Raw genomic sequence first — 25,387 nt, forward strand, 5'->3', positions numbered from 1 at the left:
CTACTTTTCTCACTCATGAAGCCCTGGTGGTAAGCCTTGCCCTGGTCCAACACCGTGAACCAGGAGTTGCCCCCCAGGTTTTCCAGGATCTCCTGTATTCTCGGGATTGGATGACGATCCGGTTGTGTTTTCCCGTTCAGCAGTCTGTAGTCTATGCACAAGCGTAGACCTCCATCTTTCTTCCTGACGCATACCACAGGTGAAGAATATGACGAACAAGACTTCTGGATCCAGCCTCGACTGAGTAAGTCCTGTATGTGAGTTTTCACTTCTTGATAGAGGTGTCTAGGAATTGCATTGTATGTTCTTTGCACAGGCACATTGTCTTTTAATTGTATGTCCATTTGCAAATCTTTGATACAACCCGTGTCCCAATCATCCTGTGCAAAAACATCACATTCCTCTCTGAGCATTTGTTGTACCTGTTGCCGTTGGTCATCTGACAGATGGCTCAGGTCCACAGGTGGGTCCCAGGGCTCAGCTTGTGGCATCCGGCTGGATTGCTGTCCAAGTGGGGTGACACTGCTGCTGTCTCGCGCCTCAGGTCTCTGATCAAACATAGACTTTGTCTGCGATGGGTAGATGGCATCAACACTATGCAACCATCCAAGTGTCGTGCGACTACATAGCATGATGTCATTGTCAGTCAGGTTTTCAACAGTAACCTCTATTTTACTGTTATCTTCTGAAGGGAGCTGAATTAACTGCTCTCTGATGACTAAGCCTGTTGGCCATGGTGTCTCATGGTTCGGCTCCAACACTACATGTGACGAACTCAACACTCTCTTATTTAGCCGGCCGCATGGCACTGCTACCACTTTGTTTTTCGGGATGGTCACTGGTTGTCTGCCTACTCTGGCTATGTCGGGTTGGTTCTCAAGCTTTTGTTTCTTTAAAACAGACAAGACAGCTCTCGCCGTTTTGCGCCCTACCTCCAGTGCTGAGCACAGCTTTTCCACCATGTGACCAGAAGGAGAACAGTCTCCACATGTGTCGTTCGTCAATGCTAGTTCTTTAATCACATTAAAGCCAATGATGGGGCGTTCAATGTCACTGCTGGCAGCCAGGATTGGGACCACAACAGGTTTGTCACTCATCCCAGCCACAGCATTCTTAGACAAGGTGAATTTGATTTCCATCCATCCATCATACGGAATGTCTGTTCCGTTTGCAGCTGAAAGCTCCAATGCTACCTCCTCAAGCAGCTCCTCCACTGGTCTCACCTTAACATCTGGCAGGTATTTTCTTTTCCAGTTCGCTCCCACTATTGATACCTGTGAACCGGTGTCCCCACAGTATTGAAGTGTCAACTCCCTCTTGGGAGGCTCGAACTAGGCATCTCCACCCTACTAGCTTGGCTGTTTGTCGTTGTTTACCAGTGAGTGGTGCTCTTAAGCTGAACAGATCCACGTTGTCTATGTTTTCGGCAGGATGAATCAGAATTTCAATTTTGTTTGTACTGGCTGAGGTATTTCTCATTCTACATCCTGATGCCCAGTGTTCTGCGCTGCCACACTTATAACAGTGACTACACCTTCCATCCGGATTGGACAATTGGCACTGCTGACACTGTTTCCTATTTACAGTCTTTGGCTGTTGTCGATATTTTCGGTTCGGCTGTTCACTCACTCTCATTGGTTGGGGCTTAGAGGTCTGGTGAAGACTAGCAATTTGAGTGGTGAGATCCTGAATAGCTTCACATATAGCTTTATTACCTTGGTCAACCTTTTCCATCAGTGTATCACGTTTGTTCGTCTCACAGTGTTTATTCTTATTGTTTGGTTTGTGCACGTAGCTTTCCTTTCCACATTCCTCACTTTCCTCACTAACAGCTGCAATTTTGATCATCTTTGCTTTTGATGTAGTTGAAAACTTACTCTTTCTTTCCATTTCCAGGGTGTATGCAGCTGTCACTTTCTCCAAAAGGACTTCATCTTCAACTTTCGGATTCTGTAAGTATGGCTTTATGTCTGCACGGATGGCGTCATCATGGAGGCCAGTGAGTACTGTTTGGAGTAATTGATTTTGGATTAGCTCTGCGCTGTACTTCAAACCAGATTTAACTCTTTCCGAAGCAAAAACAATTTGTTGTCTCAGATCCATAGCTCGCACTAAAAACTGAATGGGTGTTTCTTTTGAATCTTGAACAGCGCGCGTGAGGGAGTGGTACAAGTCTGTAGCATCCTTCTCAATGTAATGAGTCCGTAATATCTGTCTGAGAGCTTGCAATGACAGATCAACTCTACTTTCAAGATAACTCTTCAGTTTTGTTCCTGGAGCTATAGCTTGAATGACAGCTTCTACGACTTCTCCCTCATCATATCCTTTTTTCAGTGCTCTTTGGATTTGTCTTTCCAAACTAGTGAACGCTAATTTATCCTTTTGGTTTGGTTCTCCGATTTGTCCAATTATTTTTAACTCTCTTCTGTACAGTGGATGGACAAATGACATTTTGGGAAGCTGCTCCTGTTGCATTCGGGACAGAAACATTTTCTCCTTGTTCATTTGGATTACTGGGTGCGATATCATTTTATCATCTAACCCTAACCCTCTTGCGCTATTTGTTGGAGCTGAGCTACGCCATTATCGTCAATTTTAACTTGGATTTCCTCAATTTTGTCATTTACTTGCAGCAATAGAGACATCCCTTCATCCTCTTGTGAAATAACATCTTCCCCTTCTAGATATTGGAGAATATGCCTCCTCAGCTTATGAGGTAAGTCTTTGTCACTTTTTTCCACCGTTAGACTGAGTGCCCAGCATATGATTCAACTCTGGTGCTGTCAGTGTCAGTAACTTCTCAGAATCTCAGCTACCAGCGTTTCCCACTCAGATGACATCTGTTGCACTTCTGACATGATAGAAAACGTTTACCTTCACTGCTTCCTCTGGAGCACTGCAGTATTGACGACGTCGGTAGCTAGTGGCACTTTTCCACTGCATGGTACGGTACGGCTCGGTTCGGTACGGCACGCTTTGGCGCTTTTCCACTGCATGGTATGGTATGGCTCGGTTCGGTACAGCTCACTTATGGCGCATTTCCACAGCATGGTACGGTACGGTATGGCTCGCTTCGGCACGCTTTAAATGCTACCACCTCTGTTGAGGTTCCAAGCGTACCGTACCGATACTAAAATGTGACGTGAAAACACTGCAGATCACTGATTGGTCAGACAGAATCATCTCTACCAGCGTCATTGTATTTACAACACGAGACACTAAACCCGCTAGATTTAAATAGCCAGTAGACAACAGCCAACGCTATAGCACCTGTTTTAAAAGTATTTGCTTCAAAAAAGAGTATAAACTTAAAAAAAAGAAATGGCTGAATCGTGGTCAGTGGACGAGGTGCAGACGTTCCTCTCGTTGGTTGCCGAGGAGTGGATGGGGAAACACGGAATGAAAAATTCGCATTTAATATGATGATGTCATGGTAGTAGAGACGGCAACTATAACGATCAGTCCCACCCACTTTGAAGCGGTACTAACTGAAGTGGAAAAGCAAAGCGAGCTAAAGCGAGCCAAACCGTGCTGAGTCGAGTCGTACCACGCAGTGGAAAAGCGAAGCGAGCCGAACCGTTCCGCGCCGAGTCAAACCGTACCAAGCCGAACCGAGCCGTACCATGCAGTGGAAAAGCGCCATAGGTAGCTCGCAGCTAGCTCTTACTGTGTCGTGGCTAAGTCACTCATTTCTCATCTTGCTTGCTTCATGCTGCAATCCAACCGGGCGGAAACACCAAGTTTATGTTGCACTCTTAAAACAGACTCTGTCTTCTCTTTTGCAACTTTATTTAGCCAGTTCTGTTGGAATTTTTTTTTTTTTTTTACACGAAGCAACAACATTTTATACCATCAGTGATATAGCCTACGTTCACTTCAGTTGGCTCAGCCTACGTTGTCTTTTTTTTTTTACCTCCGCGCTGGCCTATGACATCATCGTAACTGAACTTTCGCCTCTCAGTAACATAAATCAGAATAATATCCAGAATATTTATCAAATTAAATTACAATGAAATTATTGTGATTTCCCTTACAGAATTCTAAACATATCCCTATTCTAGGAAATTATGAAATTATAAAATAATACTTCTAAATAATACTTCTAGGTCGCAACATTTACAACAAAGATGACTGCCGCTGGAGAATTGAGATGTGTAGATTCCGCCATCGCGCCTGTTATAGAAGATATTGACAGCGCATTCATTTGAAAAGAGGAACAGAGAACCGCGATCAAGGCATTTGTCGACCGGAAAGATGAATGAAGAACATACGTCACTTACTCCATTGCTCTGATTGGTTTTAGGTTTATCCAATTTAGTGCAGAGGCATTTTCTTTCCTGGTTCGGTTGAAACACGCCCCTTAATCACAACCCAATGGAGCAGTATCAGACTCATTTTCTGACTAGAATCTGAGTATGACGACGTCAGGCTAACGTACACCTACACTAACCCTAAACCTACCCGATAGTGTTAACTAAAGCAAATGTGACCAAAAAACGCAATCGTAACCATAACACTTTATCAGCTTGTTTTTGAACTCTTGCCTCTGAGCTCTTTAATCGTGACTCGTCTTTTACGGTATTCATACCCGAGCTCTCCGCATCACAAGTACAATTCTGTAGGCTACTAGATGAGCTACTGAGCAAGCTTAGTACATCAGTAAAACCAACATATGGAGCTGGTTAAGTGATGCAAACTCCAAAATATATTCGTTTACTATGGTAAAAAGTGTTTTGAGGTCATAACATAATTGTGCAAGGAGCCATGTGAAACAAGTCTTTATTAGCCTAATCTATAATCTGCTCCTGTAATCATAATTGTGAGTGAAAACGATTAAAAGTGCTTGCTGTTTTACTGCCTCTAGAGTTCATTCCTGTTGGAAACTGTAGTGATACAAAATGTTGCCACAGGTACGTTTTTTTTCTTCCAATGAGCCTGTGTTGTATAAAATGGATCTCAAATCACATCAGGTTAACGAAAGACACGACTCTGTCACGCGCACTCAGTTTTGTTACTTTAGTTACACTTCCATGAACTTTCAGTTTGTTTTCTTCAGTCACATATTTCTTTGTCTTATTTTTTCTGCCACTCACACTACTCTTGATTGGTTAAAATCACCTCGTATTGGATCCTGTGTACCTTCGTCTTAATCTTTGTGACAATCTCATCTTTTGCACAACTTTAATAATGTCAGAAGATTTGTTTAAATGTTAAATTAAACTAAGTTTGGATTGACTAATATACCATGACAATATGACAATCACAACACTTGAGAGTCTCAGATCTGTATATTAATACGTGACAGTTTGTAGTTCATCTAATATTAATAACTCTATTGAACTCTATTTTGTCTTGAGGTTTGCCTTCTCTTAGCCAACAAAGTTAAGAAAGTTCAAGTAAATACTTTCAACATATCTGAAAAACTCTGCAAGGCCAGAAAAATGAATCAGTTGTTTTTCAAGTCTGCAGGCGTTTACTTTTAGTAGTGAAATTGCAATTAAAATTATGAAATTAAACTTGATATGACTTCAATTATGAAAGAGTCTTATGGAATGAAGATTTTTGAAAAACAGAAATGAAAAGAAATTAAAAACAGACAGACATTGTGCCCAGTAAAAAGTAGTGAATTGGACAAAAAACAAATGACCTGATAACACAATTGATTGAAATTATTTTGATAAATGATAGGTTTAAGGCGAGTATTAAATATCTTTTTTACTGGTAGAGCCCTTGTGTGTGCCAGCATGTTTTCCATGAAATAATTCTGTGACCAGGAAAGCAAAGCAAAAATCATAACTTCATAATCAGGCTCTGATTCATCACATGAGGTTTGATGTCATAAATTCTATGGGAGGTGGAGTGCTGGTAAAAATGAACACAAAAATAGTGCTTCCTGATCTTAGTGATAGATTATAGGTCAATAGGCTGTTAAACTATTTTAGTTTTTTAATTTCCTAAATGTTATAAAAGTTTAAAAAACAAACAAACAAAAACATGGTGACAGTAATATACACTGTCTACCAGTCAAATGTTTCAACCCACTTTATTTGAATTTGTTACCCTGCACCTTAAAACGTTTTCTCTTGAATTCTTAAAATGTGTGGACAATATAAATTGTGTTAATGTATGAATATGATTTTTTAGTTTAGTGTCCAATTCACGCTATTAACTAGTTGCTTTAATTAGCATGAATATTACAAGGATATTATCAGTTTGTTAGTACTAATAAAGCACACCCTTTTCTGCATGACCATATTCTACATCCCTTAATCCTATACCCAATACCTAAACGTAACAACTACCTTACTAACTATTAATAAGCAGTGATTTGGAGTCTACTGAGGAAAATTATAGTGAGTCAAAATTAATAGTTAGCCAGTGAGAATTGGACCCTAATCTAAAGTGTGACTGTTTTTTTTTAAATATATATATATATACACAACATTTTATTGTATTTATTGTTATTATTATTATTTAATGGATGAACTGGAGCAGACAATGAAAGAAAAGCAGCCAACAAGTGGCCATCAATCAAACTCCTGTGTTGTTGTAATTCTGAGATCTAAGAGAGTGGTTACTTTGACTTTGACCACTATGTAAGATAGTTTTTGGAATTTTGGTAACTACATAATTTCCTTACTTAAGTTTAATGAGTGAATAAATTATGACAGAATTAAAAAATTTTGGTGAATACCCCTTGTGTCAGTATTAATACGTAGCTATTGTTTTTGCATTCCTTAATGCATACTAAGAAGTGTCACCTCAAAACAATAAATTAAAGAAACACCACACATGGTAAATGTGAAAAGGAAGAAGGAAGTAAACCAGTTGCCCCGCCTAGGACTCCCTCAGTGATGCTTAACAGAGTGAGGATGAGGGACGGTATAAAGCATGGCTGCTCCATCCAGTCAGTACAACACACTCTCAGAGCCTTGAGTCCGGAACCAGAGAGCCTGAGACCTGTAACCAGGTGAGAAATGCAACAAATCTAAAACTTATCGTTAGATAGCTTTTTGTTGTTGTTGTTGTTGTAAATAAATTTAATTGCACTTTTTACGTAGTTGTTGTGAAACTCTGTGATGCTGACTGCAAATGCAAAGTATAAATGCAAATGTATTTTTAAGTCTTAATTATTTGTTACATTGTATAGACACTTCTCACTCTAGAATGTTTTTTTAATTGTCAAATTTTTCAGATTCTTTCACAATAAATCTGTATTATTTTTCCTGTGTCTCTTAAAATGTAAAATATGTACAATATTGAAACATATTTATTTTGTTTAAAAACTGCTATCATATGTTATACTCCAAATGACTACAGTATAAAATAATATTTTAATCTTACTTGGTTTTAAAAAAAGTTACATTTATTTATTTTAATACTTTTTTTTTACTTAAATGTAGAGGAATTTATCTTCCAAAACTGAGGAAATGCATAAAACAAAAAGTGCAATTTTTATAAACATTGTTTTTCATATGGTCACACTTTGTGTTTCAGAGATGAATCATTACACCTTGCTTTTTGTGGTCGGGTGCTGTTGTGCCCTTTCAATGGATGGTAAGTTTATCAGTTAAGGCCCTGATATACTCAAGGACTTTAAGTTAAATTTCGTTCATCGCTTATTCGAAAATACATAACCAGCGATATACTGTTAGCGAACATCGCAATGTTTTAGATGAATATGTAAATATGTGCTGCACGCTTTCCTCTCAATAACAACATACAACAAAAATGTGAAAACAGCAAGCTTTTTTAAAGAAAACATAAGAAAAGCATCTGATCAAAACAACTTGGATATGTTTGCACGAGCTCAGCAAATCGGCACTCCAGTACAGTCACGTCTAGTTTATATATATGAAGACCTCTGATGCAAAAGCCTCTAAAAGCCACCTATTAAAAAGTGAGATAATAATATTGAGTGAATGCTCTCCGCACTTAGTATACGTTCATCAAATACATTCATTTCAAACTCACTAAATCCCAGCCTCATCCCATTCAGAAATGTCGGTACTTGGGTAGAAACCTATACATAGGAGCCAGATAAAAATGTTAATATTAAAGAAAAACATTAGACGGACTTAGAGGGTTTTGCATCTGAAGTCTTCATATATCACTTAGTTTATACAATAGATTTCTTAAAATCAAGCAGCTTTACAGTATTAAACATGAAAAACGGTGTCAGTGTCTCATGTTATCCAAAGTACAACTTAATTCTCTACTATAAAGCGTCTCTCCAGTGTGTTCATGTTTTTCTTGCGGACATCCGACTTCGACAGACTGAACAGAAGAAATGAACCAGATAAAAAAAAAAAAACGGAGCCTCTGCGCACGCCAACCTATGACGTAATCACCTTGGACCAATGGTAGTACGAAGGTGTTTACCAGCTGGAGCGAACTTTTCTGGAAAGACAGTTTTGCACAGCTGTTTCGAACTGCCAAAACGAACTTCATCTTGGCCTGATTTTGTACAAAACGTCCTTTTCCATTCTTCAGTTTCACTTGAAATATATTGGGGGTCTTTCAAAAATTAATCAGCTAATGATTAGCAATATAAAAAATACAGGTACACTAAAATTTGTCATTATTAGTATTTCTGGGGCAATGATTTGATGATTTAATACCCTTTTCTTTTTTTAGCAGAAGACGAGAGTGCCAGGAGACGTTTCATTCTAGATTCAATCGAGGAAGCAAAGCAACTAGTAGATGCTGCTTACAAGTATTCTCGTGATGAGTGAGTAAAGTTTGTAAGAATGTTGCTCAATATTCCTGTGCCATCATCAGTCATTGATCTATTTTATTTTATAAATCTCCCCTCTTTCAGGAGTTTAGCAAGGGTGCGTGGAGATGCCATCAAGCCTTCCGACAAGTTACGTCTGCTGAAACAGCCAGCTCGAAAGACACGAGAGGCTGTGAGAGCCGCAGACTACATGGGGCAAACGCTCAGACTGATCAGTGAGAAAGCCCATCATGTACACAAGAGGTCCATCAATGCTACAAGTATGAGTAAAACATGTTGCAAAACTTGCAAAGCTCAGAAAAGATCCATCACTGACTGATGTTTCTTGTTATAAACTGTTGTTATGTGTTTTCCCCTAGATCTGCTCACTCAAGACGAGCTTAACACGATTACACGTCTGACCGGCTGTGCTGCTCAAGTCCGGCCACCTTCTTGTAGGACCACACCCCACATAAACAAGTATCGAACTGCCAACAATGTCTGCAACAACAGGTCTGTCTTGCCATCCTTATTCAGAGGAGTCTTAATCAAAGACTCAGTGTTTGTCTTGCTAAACAACTAAATGTATCATTCCCAGGAGGAACCCACTTCTTGGTGCATCCAACACCCCTTTTGCCCGATGGTTGCCTGCTGTCTATGAGGATGGCATCTCCCAGGCCAAAGGATGGGATCCCAACAGATTGCTTAATGGTGCAGCGCTGCCCCTGGTATGATGGAGATGATAATGAATAGTTTACTGAAGTCTACTTGACAATCAAGTAGGCCACCAATCAGTTAACAATGTCTGAATTCTGTCTACCTCATTGATTACAGGTCAGACTGGTTTCCAATCGTATTCTAAGCACTGCAGATGCTGACGTAGAGAGTGATCATGACTTTACCTTCATGCTTACTATCTTTGGGCAATGGGTTGACCACGATCTGACTTTTACACCCACCTCACCAAGCATTAGGTCCTTTAGCAGTGGCCTCAACTGTGACGAGAGCTGTGAGCGCTCTGAACCCTGCTTCCCAATTCCGGTCAGTTAAAGATTGTTCTTCTGTCAGATATTATCCCACTATTGTTGTTGTATAATAACGATCTTTCATGATACATTTAATGTCAAAACACAGGCTCCTCCAGGAGATCAACGCCTGCTTCCTGACTCCTGTCTCCCTTTCTTCCGTTCGTCACCGGCCTGTGGTTCTGGGAACACCGCCTATTTCTTTGGTGGGGTCCCCAAAGTTCGGGAACAGATCAACACTCTAACAGCTTTCCTAGATGCTGGACAGGTTTACGGGAATGAGGATGGGCTAGCAAAGGAACTACGAGACCTGACCAATGATGGTGGTCTTCTGCGTGTCAACGATCAGTTCCAGGACAATGGACGAGAGCACCTGCCCTTTACTAGTGTAAAAAGTAACATGTGTGCCACGCGTGGGAAAACCCTCAATGACACCACCCTAACAGAGGTGCCTTGCTTCACTGCAGGTCAGTAACTTTTTCATTCTTAGAAAATCTTATGCCTTCATATGCAATTATCAGGCATTTTCCTAGTTGTCATTGGTAAATGCAGCATCTAAAATGTGTGGTATATGCCTACTATTTGCAAATGCTAATGAACTCTTGATGTGTGCAGGGGATGTTCGTGTTATTGAGAACATTGCTCTTACCTCATTACATGCACTTTTCTTGAGAGAGCACAATAGATTGGCTCGTGCCCTCCATGTGCAAAATCCTACCTGGAGTAGTGAAACCCTCTATCAAGAGGCAAGAAAAATTGTGGGTGCCTACAACCAGGTAAAGACACTCAATGAAAAGTGCATTAACACAAGCACAAACAGTTACATGAGGAGTACAACATATATTCAACATATATATTCATATATTCAACCTCTCCTTTCTCTTTCAGATCTTGGTGATTAAGGACTACTTGCCGATAATTGTGGGTCCTGATGCTTACAATAGACGCCTTGGACAATATCCAGGTTACAATGAAAATGTGGATCCTACCATTGCAAACGTCTTTGCCACAGCAGCTTTCCGTTTTGCCCACCTGGCCATCCAACCTATCATACCTCGTCTTGATGAAAATTACCAGAACCATCCTCAATTTCCAAGTGTGCCCCTCTATGAGGCCTTCTTCTCGCCATGGAGGGTGATATTTGAAGGTGAATTTGTGAGGCTTGTTACAGCATACCCAGAGAGTCCTAAATCTGTCTTCTTTCAAACTTACTTTATTTCTGCTTTGCTTTTTGCTTAGGGGGCATCGATCCTCTGCTGCGTGGACTGATTGGTCGACCAGCAAAACTGAATACGCAGGACCACATGATGGTGGATGCTATTAGAGAGAGACTGTTTGCCTTTACAGCCCACATTGCTTTGGACTTGGCTGCCCTCAATATGCAAAGAAGCCGTGACCACGCTATACCAGGTAAATATTCTGGATTCATACACAACATGCAAAAAAACCTCTTGGAACCCTTTAAATCCAACCATGTGAAGTCAACTCAGCTTCATGCTGCATTATCACTCCATGTGTTTTTTTTAGAAGACTTAACGGGTATTAATCTGTTGTTCCTCATAAGGCTATAATGCATGGCGTCGGTTCTGTGGACTGTCGGCACCTCAGAATGAGCAAGAATTGGCTGTGGTGATGAACAACACTGAATTGGCTCGCAGGCTGATTGAGCTTTATGGCACGCCTGAGAACATTGACATTTGGTTGGGAGGTGTTGCTGAGCCTTTTGTTCCTGGTGGTCGTGTTGGTTCTCTTTTTGCCTGCCTCATCTCTACACAGTTCCAGCACATTCGCGAGGGTGACAGGTAAAGATTTATGTGTATTTAGTCCAGGGGTGTCCAATCCCTCTCCTGGAAGAGAGAACCTGCTAATCAAGGTCTTCAGGAAATCTCCAGGTAAATGCCCCGTGGCAGGTTGGAGCTAAACTCTGCAGGACACTGGCCCTCTCCAGGAGCCAGATTGGACATCCCTGATTTAGTCTAAGAGAACAGTATGTGTTTGAGTGGTGTTAATGCCAAGTTGCACGTTGTGTTCAGGTTATGGTGGGAGAACAAAGGAGTGTTTACCACCCAACAAAAAGCATCACTGGCCTCTGTGTCGCTGGCCCGCATCATCTGTGACAACACTGGAATCAGCAGAGTTCCCAGAGATCCTTTCCGCTTCACCAGTTCAGCCGATTTCGTTAACTGTAGGGATATCCCCGCCTTCGACCTCAACCCTTGGATTGAAACTGGTAAGGCACCACAGTATTAGAGCTCTTAAATGATTATTTGCTGTGTGGTCATACATAAACCTTCTTCCTCTGACTGCAAATTTCTAAGCTTCTTTCTAAGCTTCTAAGCTTCTTATGTACTTGTAGAGGTTGATTTATGGTAGTATAGGCAAACAGGTATTGAATACATTTTATAATCTGTTCGCATGGTCACCATGGTTTGGTTCACCTGTGATTTGGTATTTGGCCTTCCAGGTGTTGGTGGCATCAACATTACAACCATTGGAAAAGAGGTTAGACAAGTGTTTGTTTTCTCTTAATTGCAAGGAAAAAGATGAGTAATGTTGTTGTGGACATGACCTATTTACCTTAAATGGCAATTAATTCACTGTAAAATATCTAAACTGGACACTGCTTGAGTAATTTCTTTTTTGCTGTACACTGTACTGGTGCAGTGACACATATTAATACATTTGGATATCACAACTGTCAAGCACTGTTTCATGAACTGCACCAAGCCTTTGTAAGCTGTTTAGTCATTTCTGCCTTTTGCTTGCTTCTTTGGGTTTTGCTTGGCTTAGGGGCCTCCTTCACGTTTAAAATAGTTTTTTCCCCTTTAATGTGAACAGTTAGGCTTATAGTACAAACATGTAACATATATGCATTACCTTTTCAGACACCGATTCCTTCATAGGACCTCGAGGACAACCTGGTAAGCCAGTCATACATCAAACATTGGCCTTTAAATATTCCTTCAACATAAAGCCGCCAACCTCATTTTCTTTTTAATTATTTAAGCCAGATACCATAACTGACCAACAGAGCCAAGATAGAAAATATGATATTCTGTATGTTATTAAAATCAAATATTTTAGTTTTCACTAATGTTTAATTTTTCCAGGTCCACAAGGTGTAGCAGGCCCGCCTGGACCTCCAGGACCCCCAGGACCCCCAGGACCCCCAATTAATACAGCAGGAAATAATTCTACCAATTCTTCTGTTGGCGCCACCCTTTCTGTTTCTGCTATAGTGATTGTGTTCAGTTGGGTCATTTGTTTTTTCATTCAGAGCATCGCATAGGTGGAATTCTATTCCACAATCAATTAAAGAATGCACATAATTTAATTTAAATATAATTTTGAGAAATGTCTTCTTCATAATCAAAAATGTAAACATTGATGTTTCTCACTTTATTATAAATATATATTTTTTTTACTTTGTCTTTTTTATACTTTGTCTTTTTGTATAGCTTGTTTAACTGCATTTTACAGAATTGTTTATAATGTTTTAGGCCTAATAAGATCTGACAAATGGACTACCAATGAAAACAAGCCTCCGGGCTAATTTGAGTACATTTACATTCATGAATGTTGATTAATGTACATTGTCTCTTTTCTAAATTCAATAAATTGAAATTGACCAAATAACCAAACATCAGGGTTGTTCTTCTGCCAGCATTCCTGGTGTATATTAATTCCAGTTCTCATGCATAGGAACTCGGAATTTGAGCACTGTGACCTTAAAGAAAAACTATAATGTACAGCTAACTGCTGAAATAATCAACCATAATTACGCTATCATTAGCTGAAGGGAAGAGGATACTTGCCTTGACTTAATTCATTACTATTTTCCTTTTATGTAAATGTTTTATTTATTCATTCATTCATTTTAAATGCAGTTGTGTACAAATGCACATATCCTGCAGATAAGAACAGCCAGAAAAAAAGTCAATGAAATGCAAGTTGTAAATCTGCTACTTTTCCAATGTCTTTATTATTTAATAATGAAGTGCACTTATAATGTTAGTATGACTTTAAATAAAAATTGGTAACACTTTATAATAACTGCACGCTATTAATCGTTAGTTAAGCATTAGTAAACAGTTAATTCATCATTTATAAAGCATTAATAGACATTAATAAGCCGTTTATAAATACAGCTATAAATGCTTTATTCTTGATTTGTAAGCATATCTATAATGCATTTAATAATTGTATTTTCATACTTTATTAATGATCAATTTATAATTTCTAAATGAAGTATTGCATAATTTACACCAAGTTATTTAGGAGTTGTCACTGTCAGTGGTTCATAAGATCACTTAGAGGGTGTAAGTAAATGATTAATAAACTATTTAAATGTACAATTATAAAGGGTTATAATTAAGAAATAAAAGGCCATTTTCTGCCCTGATTTTAGCTCTCTAATTTAAACGCTCTGTTGGAAGGGATGTGTCTGCTGTGAGACTTCAGTATAATCGCCCGCTATATGATTGGCTAACATCTTTGCATATGAAATAAGTATTACACAGAACTCTCGAAAACATTGACTATGTTTTTACTATTACAGCTCTCGAGAATAATCGTGTGAATTAGTGTTGATTTTAGCATCATATTAAGATCTCCCTTCCCATGAGAGGTTGCAGAAATTAGCATTGTAGCTGATGACAGACATGAATGCAGTGATCTCGTCATTGCCATTGGATATCATCATAACTAAGAATGCAAACATGATTTAATTAGGAGATTCATTGTGCAGAGTAGACATAATCATTGATTATAATGGGAGTTTTGGTGAGAGTCCAGAACTCAGCCACTGATAAACTCATGCTGTGATGGAAAAGATGGACCCTTTTCACAGACTGTGATGATGCCTTTTAAAGATCATCAGCATTGTAAATCCTGCAAAGTTTTTTGTAGTATCCTGGTTTAACCACTAGGTGTCATTTTTGTATTACAAGTGTTTTCTTCTCTTACCTGTAAAGGTAGTTGAAGATGTCCAAAGTGGGTGGCATGGAGTGTTAATGTCTGCTGCTGTAACTGCTGCAAACAGAAAGTTAAGTGTCAAGTTCAACTCAATACATAATCTAAAGGATAGAGAGAAGAAGAGGAACTATGGCTACAGCTACAGTAACGATTTGCTCACTAGCAGCATTTGATGCAAAAGCTCAAACATGGGAAGAACATTCTCAAATACTGGAGCAATTTTTCGTGGCTAATAGAATCGAAGATGAGAGTAAGCAAAGAGCTATTCTCATAAGTGTTGTGGGACCACACATTTACAGGGTGATGTGAAATCTTCTCAGCCCTTCAAAACCAAGTGAAAGGGCTTATCAGCAACTGGTAACAATGCTCAAAAATAATTTCAATCCTCAGGCAAGTGAGATTGTACAGAGATTTAAATTTGATTTGAGAATGAAGAGAATGAAATATATGAACGACAGAGTATGTAGCGGAGTTGCGTTGCTTAGCGCAAGACTGCAATTATGGATCAACTACCAAATGCTGAGGGACTGACTTGTTTGTGGCATATATATAATAATATTATCAGATTCAGAAACATTTGCTTTCAGAAACAAATCTGTCATTTGAGACTGCTTTTAAAATTGCAGTAGCCACTGAAGCTGCAGGCAAAAATTTGCTCGATTTGCAAAATAAATCTAGCGTACAGGAAAGTAACTGTCAGGGTTCCCATTTTTCATTGTGTTTTTTTTCCATGTTTCCCTGTCACACAGTTTTCCAGTGTGTCTGATTAGTTGTCCCGTTCACCTGCATGGAGATTTAAATTACTCGTTAAATTACTCATTAGTCCCTGTGTATTTAAGCCTTGTGTTCTGATCAGTTCCTTGTCCTGTCTCCATTTATTTTGAGGTGTTTTATCTGTTTCCATGAGTTACTGAGTGTAGCTTTTCCAGTAGCTAACTACTTTTTGCAGTAAGTAGCGGTGTAGCGCGAACAAAATCTGCATTGTGTTTTGTTGAGCCTGCGATGCATTGAAGCAGCATAGCTTCTTCTTATTAGATCACAAAGTAAATTTGTGCATTACCGCCACCTGTTGTTTAATCACGCATCTTGTGGCTTATGGATCACTCACTGACATACAGAAGTGGGTTGATAATTCAAGTTCGACACACTCATCCTATATTATCCATGGTGGAGCAAGACATGGCGTCAGGATCGGAGGATGGAGAAACAACTAATTATCCATGGCCTTATTTTGTCCAAGTTCATGTCTCTCAAGGAAACGACAAGTAAATGTTACACTTTTATATGCAATCTTTGCAAACCAAAGTTTAAAACGCTGTCTACGTCGAAGACCTCAAGCACAAATTTAAGGACGCACATACCTCGTCCTTAAATTTGTGCTTGCAGGTCTTCGACCTAGCCTAATAGCCATTTTAAATGTATTCATAATCCTGCTTTATTGCTCTCTACATCAAATTTCTATTTCTGATTTAATTTCAATGACCCGTCATGGTCTGTCCGCCAGTTTGTTAATGAACATAAAAGACCACTAATGTTTGCGCTATCGTTTTGTTTGTCAATTAGTCAGTCGAACAGAAAATTCAATTGCGATATAGCTTAGTGCGTTTATCCCACGACAAAGGCTTTGATCTAATTAAATTGGTGTATAGATTTGTTGCGACCGGTTTCAGAGCGAATTCGCGTTCTTTTTTCACAGTAAATTCTGCAAGCTCCATCACTGCATGTGCTGTGAGTTTAACGTGCATTTTTCGAATGCCAGTAATGCTGTTTAACATTCACATAACTTCCAACATTTGTGTGGGCAGCCCACTGATATATCATGACGTCATAAACAGTGAAGCCACCGTGCCGCCATATTGGTATTCCCTATAGTGAGCTCACGCATTCTATAGACCTTATGCGCCAGAGAAACGAGGGTGCCGCCATCTTTAGAATATTGTCTTTTAACTTCCGTTTTTACGGTCGCTCTGTGTCTATGCATTGCTGTTTAAGTGGATTTACTTAATGTAAAGTTAACGAAAGTTATCATTAGGACTATAATGTTTAAAGCAGATGACTTAACAAATGTCAGTCGACCGGGAAGATTTTAAAACGAGCCGTTCATCAATAAACACGCAAAATGTCTGTGAAAATACAGACCGGAAGTCAAAAGACAACGAGTGCAGCGCTGAAAAGGGGCGGGGCTACATAGGGTCTATTGAATCAATAGGAAATTTTATGATTTGACTGAGAAAATATTGCATAACGAGACACCGTTTTTAATTCTAAAGTCTCCCTATACATTCTTACAGCGCAAACATCCTTAGCATTTAAATGGGTATTTGTTTAAAGTCGGAAATTTTTCCTGCTTATTAAAAAATAAAAAAATGGCAATTTCTTTGCAAAAGGAATAAAAAGCTGTACGAGAACACTAGTCGGCCTTCACTGAAGCTATCTTCACAGGTAAGAAAAACAGTTTGATACTATAGTAAATGCTAAAGACCTATATTTTTGTGAATTGGTGAATATTCAGGTGAATATTGTTTTGTGGCCACGAATTAATAATACCTCAGCACGCTTTACAAATTTTTTCCCTCGTTTTAATATATTGTGGCCATGTTGTAATTCGTTAACTCAAAATGAGGGATGGAATTAGTTAAACGTGTCCACGATTTATTAAAACGAGGGAACAAATAAGTTGTAACAACGAATTATTTAGATCATTGGACAGGGCGCATATAGAGAATGAGGAGTTTCGTCACAATCTTTTCACGAAGCGGGGCATTCCGGCTAGCCGCCGCCATATTAGCAAAGAGTATAGAAGTACCAAGAGGCGAAGACATTGCTCTAAAACGACGTTCACAAAAGGATGTAGAAAAACTGCCCACAGGTTGTAATTCAAGCCCTGTAAGTAGTAATTTATATGCACAATTGTCGCTATTCCTGTGTTGTTTTATCCGAGGCAAGAGTAATGCTTCTTCTTCTTCTTCCAAATTTTTTTTAAAAAAATTTAGAAAAAACAGTCAACAGTAGCCTATAAGAAACTTAAGAGCAGCAATAATCACAATTAAGGGTTCAATAGCGACAATTTGACAGCTTCAAAAGAGCTTCGTGTAGAGTGCGTTTACCGTTACTTACATTAACCCATACAGTCTGTATTATGCATTTCCTGAACATGTACTTGCTAATCAAACACTTTATTTGAACAAATTACTGATCTATAAAACACAATCGGTCTTCCGACCTTTTACTATCATGTCAATTGATTTTGATTTGCGCGAGGGGAGAGAGCAATACAGCGCTCGTATTGTTTGAAGACTCTCTCTCTCTGCTCATTCTTATAGGGTGCTTCTCAATTCTTATTTGTGCATCCTCGTTTCCTTTTCTCGCTTCCTTTCCTCGCGTCTCAGCTCCGCCCCCTGTAGGATGCGAGGGAAGGCTGCAAGGAAAGGAAATGAGGACGGAGGAATCGAATGAAAGCTTTTTTTATACATTGGAATACTTGATCACTCGAGCGTCACTTCACCGCGTCATCAGCAGCGCTCAAAGGATCTGCTCTTATGTTGTTGAAGTTTGTTTATTTAAGAAATTCATAATAAATTATTCATAATAAATATTAATAAAGTATATGTTGTATAATACCTTGTTGAAATATGTGTGGTTTAGATAAACTGCCAAGGTAAAGTATAAATAAAAATTATTGTGACCGATGTGAAGTGGGAGGAGAATTTATACGTGCGTCATGTTTTAGTCGATAAAACACTTCCGCATAGGATACACCTGTGTATCCTAGCTCATGACTCCTCTGGAAGCCTCCTCACTCCTCGATCCTCGCCTCCTCGCGGTGCAATTAGAGAATTGAGATGTCCTTCAAGATGGCTGTGCTCAATCGGTTTCCGGGTCATAGGATGGAGGACGGAGGAGAGAGGAGACGAGGAAGGGATATTGAGAAGTACCCATAGAGAATGAGAATGTGACATCACGCGTTTCACTCCGCGTTGCATTCTGGGAAGGCGCCGCCATATTAGGTGGTTACGATCATAGACTGTAAACAAATATGGACGTAGTGTCAGTGATGTCACCCGTAGGTTTCTGAAGACCGTTTTTGAAGCCTAAAGTGGGCGTAGCCGACCGTCGCCATCTTGGAAGTGCGTCACTCCCGGATAAACGAAAATGGGCGAAAAACCCTAACGTGATGGAAGTGAAAGTAAAGGGGCTTTATTAGGAGAGACAAAATAGCAACGTCAGGCAGTGTTATTTAGACAGAGAAACTGCTTGGCATCAACAACATGGACCCGAACGACCTGCAGCTACAGAATGGATGAAAGACCCAGAAGCACTACCACCTTTCACACACCCTAACATGTCAATTACCTGGTTTATGGTATCAGTGCCTATACACCATGCAAGAGCAATTGGTAAAACATACAGTGAGGAAAATAAGTATTTGAACACCCTGCTATTTTGCAAGTTCTCCCACTTGGAAATCATGGAGGGGTCTGAAATTGTCATCGTAGGTGCATGTCCACTGTAAGAGACATAATCTAAAAAAAAAAAAAATCCAGAAATCACAATATATGATTTTTTAACTATTTATTTGTATGATACAGCTGCAAATAAGTATTTGAACACCTGTCTATCAGCTAGAATTCTGACCCTCAAAGACCTGTTAGTCTGCCTTTAAAATGTCCACCTCCACTCCATTTATTATCCTAAATTAGATGCACCTGTTTGAGGTCGTTAGATGCATAAAGACACCTGTCCACCCCATACAATCAGTAAGAATCCAACTACTAACATGGCCAAGACCAAAGAGCTGTCTAAAGACACTAGAGACAAAATTGTACACCTCCACACGGCTGGAAAGGGCTACGGGGAAATTGCCAAGCAGCTTGGTGAAAAAAGGTCCACTATTGGAGCAATCATTACAAAATGGAAGAAGCTAAACATGACTGTCAATCTCCCTCGGACCGGGCTCCATGCAAGATCTCACCTCATGGGGTCTCAATGATCCTAAGAAAGGTGAGAAATCAGCCCAGAACTACACGGGAGGAGCTGGTCAATGACCTGAAAAGAGCTGGGACCACCGTTTCCAAGGTTACTGTTGGTAATACACTAAGACGTCATGGTTTGAAATCATGCATGGCACGGAAGGTTCCCCTGCTTAAACCAGCACATGTCAAGGCCCGTCTTAAGTTTGCCAATGACCATTTGGATGATCCAGAGGAGTCATGGGAGAAAGTCATGTGGTCAGATGAGACCAAAATAGAACTTTTTGGTCATAATTCCACTAAACGTGTTTGGAGGAAGAAGAATGATGAGTACCATCCCAAGAACACCATCCCTACTGTGAAGCATGGGGGTGGTAGCATCATACTTTGGGGGTGTTTTTCTGCACATGGGACAGGGCGACTGCACTGTATTAAGGAGAGGATGGCCGGGGCCATGTATTGCGAGATTTTGGGGAACAACCTCCTTCCCTCAGTTAGAGCACTGAAGATGGGTCGAGGCTAGGTCTTCCAACATGACAATGACCCGAAGCACACAGCCAGGATAACCAAGGAGTGGCTCTGTAAGAAGCAAGAAGGTTCTGGCGTGGCCTAGCCAGTCTCCAGACCTAAACCCAATAGAGAATCTTTGGAGGGAGCTCAAACTCCGTGTTTCTCAGCGACAGCCCAGAAACCTGACTGATCTAGAGAAGATCTGTGTGGAGGAGTGGGCCAAAATCCCTCCTGCAGTGTGTGCAAACCTGGTGAAAAACTACAGGAAACGTTTGACCTCTGTAATTGCAAACAAAGGCTATTGTACAAAATATTAACATTGATTTTCTCAGGTGTTCAAATACTTATCTGCAGCTGTATCATACAAATAAATAGTTAAAAAATCATACATTGTGATTTCTGGATTTTTTATTTTTATGTCTCTCACAGTGGACATGCACCTACGATGACAATTTCAGACCCCTCCATGATTTCTAAGTGGGAGAACTTGCAAAATAGCAGGGTGTTCAAATACTTATTTTCCTCACTGTATAATATGTCAACCAAGTGGACTGTACATAGTGGACATACACGCATTGCATACAGTCAAACATTTCCACCACAATGTAATTTCCACAATGCATTCTGTGACAGAAGTGTCATTTTTTTTAAACAAATTGCAAAATAGCAGGGTGTTCAAATACTTATTTTCCTCACTGTATAACATGAGGGTGAGTAATTACTGACAGAATTTTCATTTTTGGGTGAACTAACCCTTTAAACTTCAACAGAGTACCCGCCTACAAGGAAGTTAACGCTTGTCAATAGAGAGAGGCCAGACTCTCTGTACAAATGAAATGTACGAGAGTCTGGTAGAACCAGGCTAGTGCTTTCCAGCATCTATCAAAAATTAAGACAGTCTTCATTAAGTGCAATACTGGTGTCCCTGCCAGTGCTGCATGTGAGCGGTTGTTTAGTATTGGAAAATACATTTTCCTGCCAAAACGCAACTTTTCTTTCCGACAGTCATTTTGAGAAACTTCTCGTGTTGAATTAACAGGTCAGGCACTTCTGCTTCAGTTTAGTTAAGAGAACAAATTGAGTTGCTTACATTTTGTACTTGCCTGCTCTCATTAGAAGGACACTGCACCTCAATCCTGGACTGATTGTGTGAAACCATTCCTGTTTTGCTTGAGCGGTATAACAGTGACTCTGCCAGTTCAACTAAAATACTTAACATTTTCCAAGCGAACTCACTCTTCAGTTTTTAGGATTTTGTAACATAACAAATTATAACATTTTGACCCTTTGGAGGTCAATGTTTTGGATGAAGTAGACAGGTTTCAGTCTACTGCAACTACACCAGTGCTTTCCCTGCCAGTGCCACATGTGAGCGGTTGTTCATTGTTCAATGTATTTTCTTGCCAAAGTGCAACCATCTCTCAATCTGTATTTTTGGGAAAATGTTCTGTGTATGCAATTTAAGTTGGATGTATTTTGTTCTTGCAATGTTACATTTGTTGCAATTTTGCACGTCGACTTTGACAAACAGTCTGAGATATTTGAGTATTGTATGTAATAAAACAATACTCTTTGAAATCATAATTGTATTGCATTGTTTTAAACAATTCAGACACTTACTCAGTTATTTATAATATACATTGTTAAAAAAAAATCAAAAGTAGTTTCAATGTAGCTAGCAACTTTTTGATAGTAACTTGTAGTGTAGCTCACTACTTTTCCAAAAGGGTAGCTTGACTGTAGTTTAACTACTCTAACTTACGAGTAGCTTGTCAAACTACAGTTTTAGAGTAGCTTCCCCAACACTGGTTTCTGCTTTTTCCGCCCAGCAGTGACTTTACTGTTTCCCCGCAGGTTCTGCCCAGCCCTGAATCTCGTGTGAACCCTCCCAGCCTCCCTCTCCCACCTCCTCTAACAGCCAGTCCCTCAGCCCCGCCTCCGCTGGTTCCATTCAACCCCTCTGCATCTCCAACACCATCATGCGAGGATCTGCCTCAGAGACTCAAGTCATCACCTCTGACCAGAAAGGACAATCCCCCGGCTCCACCTGCAGTGTCAGAACCCATCACTCCACCGTGGCCTGTCGACTCACCATCTCCCCCTTGGCTCCTCCCTCCCTCGGCTCCACCAGAAACCATCATCCCAATGGCTTCACCGGGCTCCCTCGTCCCACCAGCTCCACATTGGTCAGACATTGCCCTGCATGCACATTCGACTCTGTCTGGCTCTGCCTTCATCCTCAGTCCCACTGGCTCACCTCAGTCTTCAGGTTTCCTAATTCCATAGCGTGGGCTCTTCGGCTTGTAAGCTCCACCTGGGTCGACATCTCCAGTAACGTCTCCATCGGTTGTACCCAGGGTGTCTACCAAATCTCCACCATGGCTCCTTCCTCCCTCAACTCCGTCCTGGGATCTCGTCCGGGCTGGTCTCTGGACCAACATATGGCTAGAGAGAAGTGTACGTCAGGCTTCCTATATTTTATTGTTTTTTCCCTGTTTTCCCTGTTTCCCTGACTCAGTTTCCCAGTGTGTCTGATTAGTTGTCCCGTTCACCTGTTATATTGTTAATTTACTCATTAGTCCGTGTATTTAAGCCCTGTGTTCTGATCAGTTCCTTGTCCTGTCTCTGTTTATGTTGAGGTGTGTTATCTGTTTCTATGATTTTTTCCTGCCTGTTCAGTGATACACTGGATTAAAGTTTGTTTCCCGGGGTCTGTTCTTCGTACGTCGCTAATTGAGTTAGTATGATCTTGGATTGTCCAAGCAACTTAAGACCCAAGGTTGTAAAGCAGATTTTTTTTTTTTTTTTTTTGCCAACGCAGGTATATTATAATTTTTATTGAAGATCATGCACTCATGATCATGCCAATAAGTATGACTTACAGTATGTGTCCCTCAGGCTTCCCTAACATGATTGGTGCCATAGTGGCCTCAATGAAGGGGATTTTGTTAACTGAAAGGGGGTTCACAATGTAAATGCGCAGGCAAGTTACTAAAGTTGATTCTTAATACTCCAGATTAGTAATATTATATCAAATTTTAAAAAAAGGAATAGAATCAAAAAAGTATTCAGTGGACTGGATAAAAGTCATGCGTGACTATGTTCTATATCACAAATCAAAGCAAAATGGCCAGAATCTGCATGTGCATGACTCAAGAATTTTCAGAGAGTCACATTTATGCACATTATTTGAACGTGGTGAGGGAAAATATAAACATCAAGCTCACTGTATTACATACACTTGCTGATCCTACCAGAACTGCATTTTTCCATTATACAGGTGATTATGACAGAACCCTGCTTGGAGACAGGGACTATGCCTGCAGGCAGTATTTTATGACCCCATTCCCTGACCCAAACCCCAGACCACAAACCCGTTACAATGCAGCTCTAGCCAGGACAAGGGCATGCATTGAAATGGCCTTTGGCCTACTAAAGGGAAGATTTCAGTGTCTGAAAAGGGGCTTGCAGAGGGTTGCACCTGTGACATTATTGTTGCATGTGCCATATTACACAACATTTCAGCCCACGCTTGGCTTCTCGGACGCCTCCGCATCAAGGTGGATCACGGTGGCATTATGGCCCTGACCCCTTGGAAGGATCCTAGTTGGTTCCAATCTGGCGTGGACCTGGGAGTGGTCTCCAGAAGGAAGGTGGTCTTGACAGACGCCTCCAACGCGGATTGGGGAGCTCTGTGCGAGGGCAGGCCGACTTCTGCCTCCTGGTTGAGCACAGAAAACGGCTTCAACTAGCAGTCTTTCTGGCCCTCAAAACCTTCCTGCCAGATCTGAGGGGGCACCATGTCTTAGTCCGATTGGAAAAGATGGCAGTGTGTCCTACATAAACCACCAAGGTGGACTTGGATCGAGACCTCTGTAAAAACTGATGAGATGCTTCCTCTTATGGGCACAACCCAACCTGCGCTCGCTGAGATCGGCACATGTGCCAGCCAGACTGAACCAAGGGGCAGACATACTGTTCCGGGGCAACAGTTCACATGATTGGAATATCTTCGAGAAGGTAGAGGTCGACCTTTTCGAGGGACAGGGCACTTCCGGTCATGAAGCTAAGACTGTCCCATTGGATAGTGGATGCGATTGCGTTGTCTTATGCTTCGATGGGCCTACAGTACCCCATCGGGGTTAAAGCACATCTACCAGAGGCATGGCCTCTTCCTGGGCATGGTCCAGCGGAGTGTACATTGGCGACATTTGTGTGGAGGCCGGCTGGTCCTTGCCGTCCACATTCGCCAGATAATATCATTTGGAAACATGTCTGTGTAAGCTGGGCTTTGACCTCGACATGAGCTCAACCCGCTAGAGCCCTCCATGTGGCTCTGACATGTAGTCTAATTCCCTTGTTTTTGGGCCATTTTATTGTCCTATCTTAGCCTTTGCACCCTTAGGCCTTTATGTATGCGTCCTGAGTTCCCATTGTGTCTAGTGACGCAGTACGAGTGAACCGTATCGAAAGAGAACGTACTTGGTTACAAACGTAACCTTGGTTCCCTGTGATAACGGGAACGAGTACTGTGTCACCTATTGGCGCTTTTCCACTGCATGGTACGGCTCGGTACGGTTCGACTCGGCGCGGAACGGTTCGGCTCGCTTTGCTTTTCCACTGCGTGGTACGACTCGACTCAGTACGCCACGGTTCGGCTCGCTTTAGCTCGGTTGCTTTTCCACTGCAGTTAGTACCGCTTCAAAGTGGGTGGGACTGATCGTTATAGTTGCCGTCTCTACTACCATGACATCATCATATTAAATGCGAATTTTTCATTCCGTGTTTCCCCATCCACTCCTCGGCAACCAACGAGAGGAACGTCTGCACCTCGTCCACTGACCACGATTCAGCCATTTTTTTTTTTTTTTTAAGTTTATACTTTTTTTTTTAAGCAAATACTTTTAAAACAGGTGCTACAGCGTTGGCTGTTGTCTACTGGCTATTTAAATCTAGCGAGTTTAGTGTCTCGTGTTGTAAATACAATGACGCTGGTAGAGATGATTCTGTCTGACCAATCAGTGATCTGCAGTGTTTTCACGTCACATTTTAGTATCGGTACAGTACGCTTGGAACCTCAATAGAGGTGGTACCATTTAAAGCGAGCCGTACCGTACCGTACCATGCAGTGGAAATGCGCCATAAGTGAGCCGTTCCGAACCGAGCCGTTCCGAACCGAGCCGTACCATACC

The 25,387-nt window shown here is 40.7% G+C and overlaps 1 protein-coding gene and 1 long non-coding RNA gene across 2 annotated transcripts in view; one reads left to right on the plus strand and one right to left on the minus strand.

The window, feature by feature from the left end:
* Window positions 1-25,387, minus strand: part of LOC311285386 — a 39,390-nt gene that overhangs the window by 8,765 nt on the left and 5,238 nt on the right. Inside the window, exon 2 of the long non-coding RNA XR_014626349.1 lies at window positions 14,707-14,772. This is a non-coding gene — a long non-coding RNA (uncharacterized lncRNA). The remainder of the gene's footprint in view (window positions 1-14,706; window positions 14,773-25,387) is intronic.
* LOC311284748 (myeloperoxidase-like) lies at window positions 1,990-13,030 on the plus strand (the record flags this gene model as incomplete). Its single annotated transcript, XM_084399963.1, has 15 exons — window positions 1,990-1,999; window positions 7,498-7,557; window positions 8,638-8,731; window positions 8,822-8,997; window positions 9,097-9,229; window positions 9,315-9,444; window positions 9,551-9,757; window positions 9,851-10,208; window positions 10,357-10,517; window positions 10,630-10,888; window positions 10,981-11,151; window positions 11,306-11,543; window positions 11,775-11,971; window positions 12,627-12,662; window positions 12,852-13,030. The coding sequence occupies 15 exons, from the start codon at window positions 1,990-1,992 to the stop codon at window positions 13,028-13,030; spliced, it is 2,409 nt and encodes an 802-aa protein (XP_084256089.1).

Source organism: Rutilus rutilus (genome assembly GCF_951802725.1).
Source record: "Rutilus rutilus genome assembly, chromosome: 25".
Lineage (NCBI taxonomy): Eukaryota > Metazoa > Chordata > Actinopteri > Cypriniformes > Leuciscidae > Rutilus > Rutilus rutilus.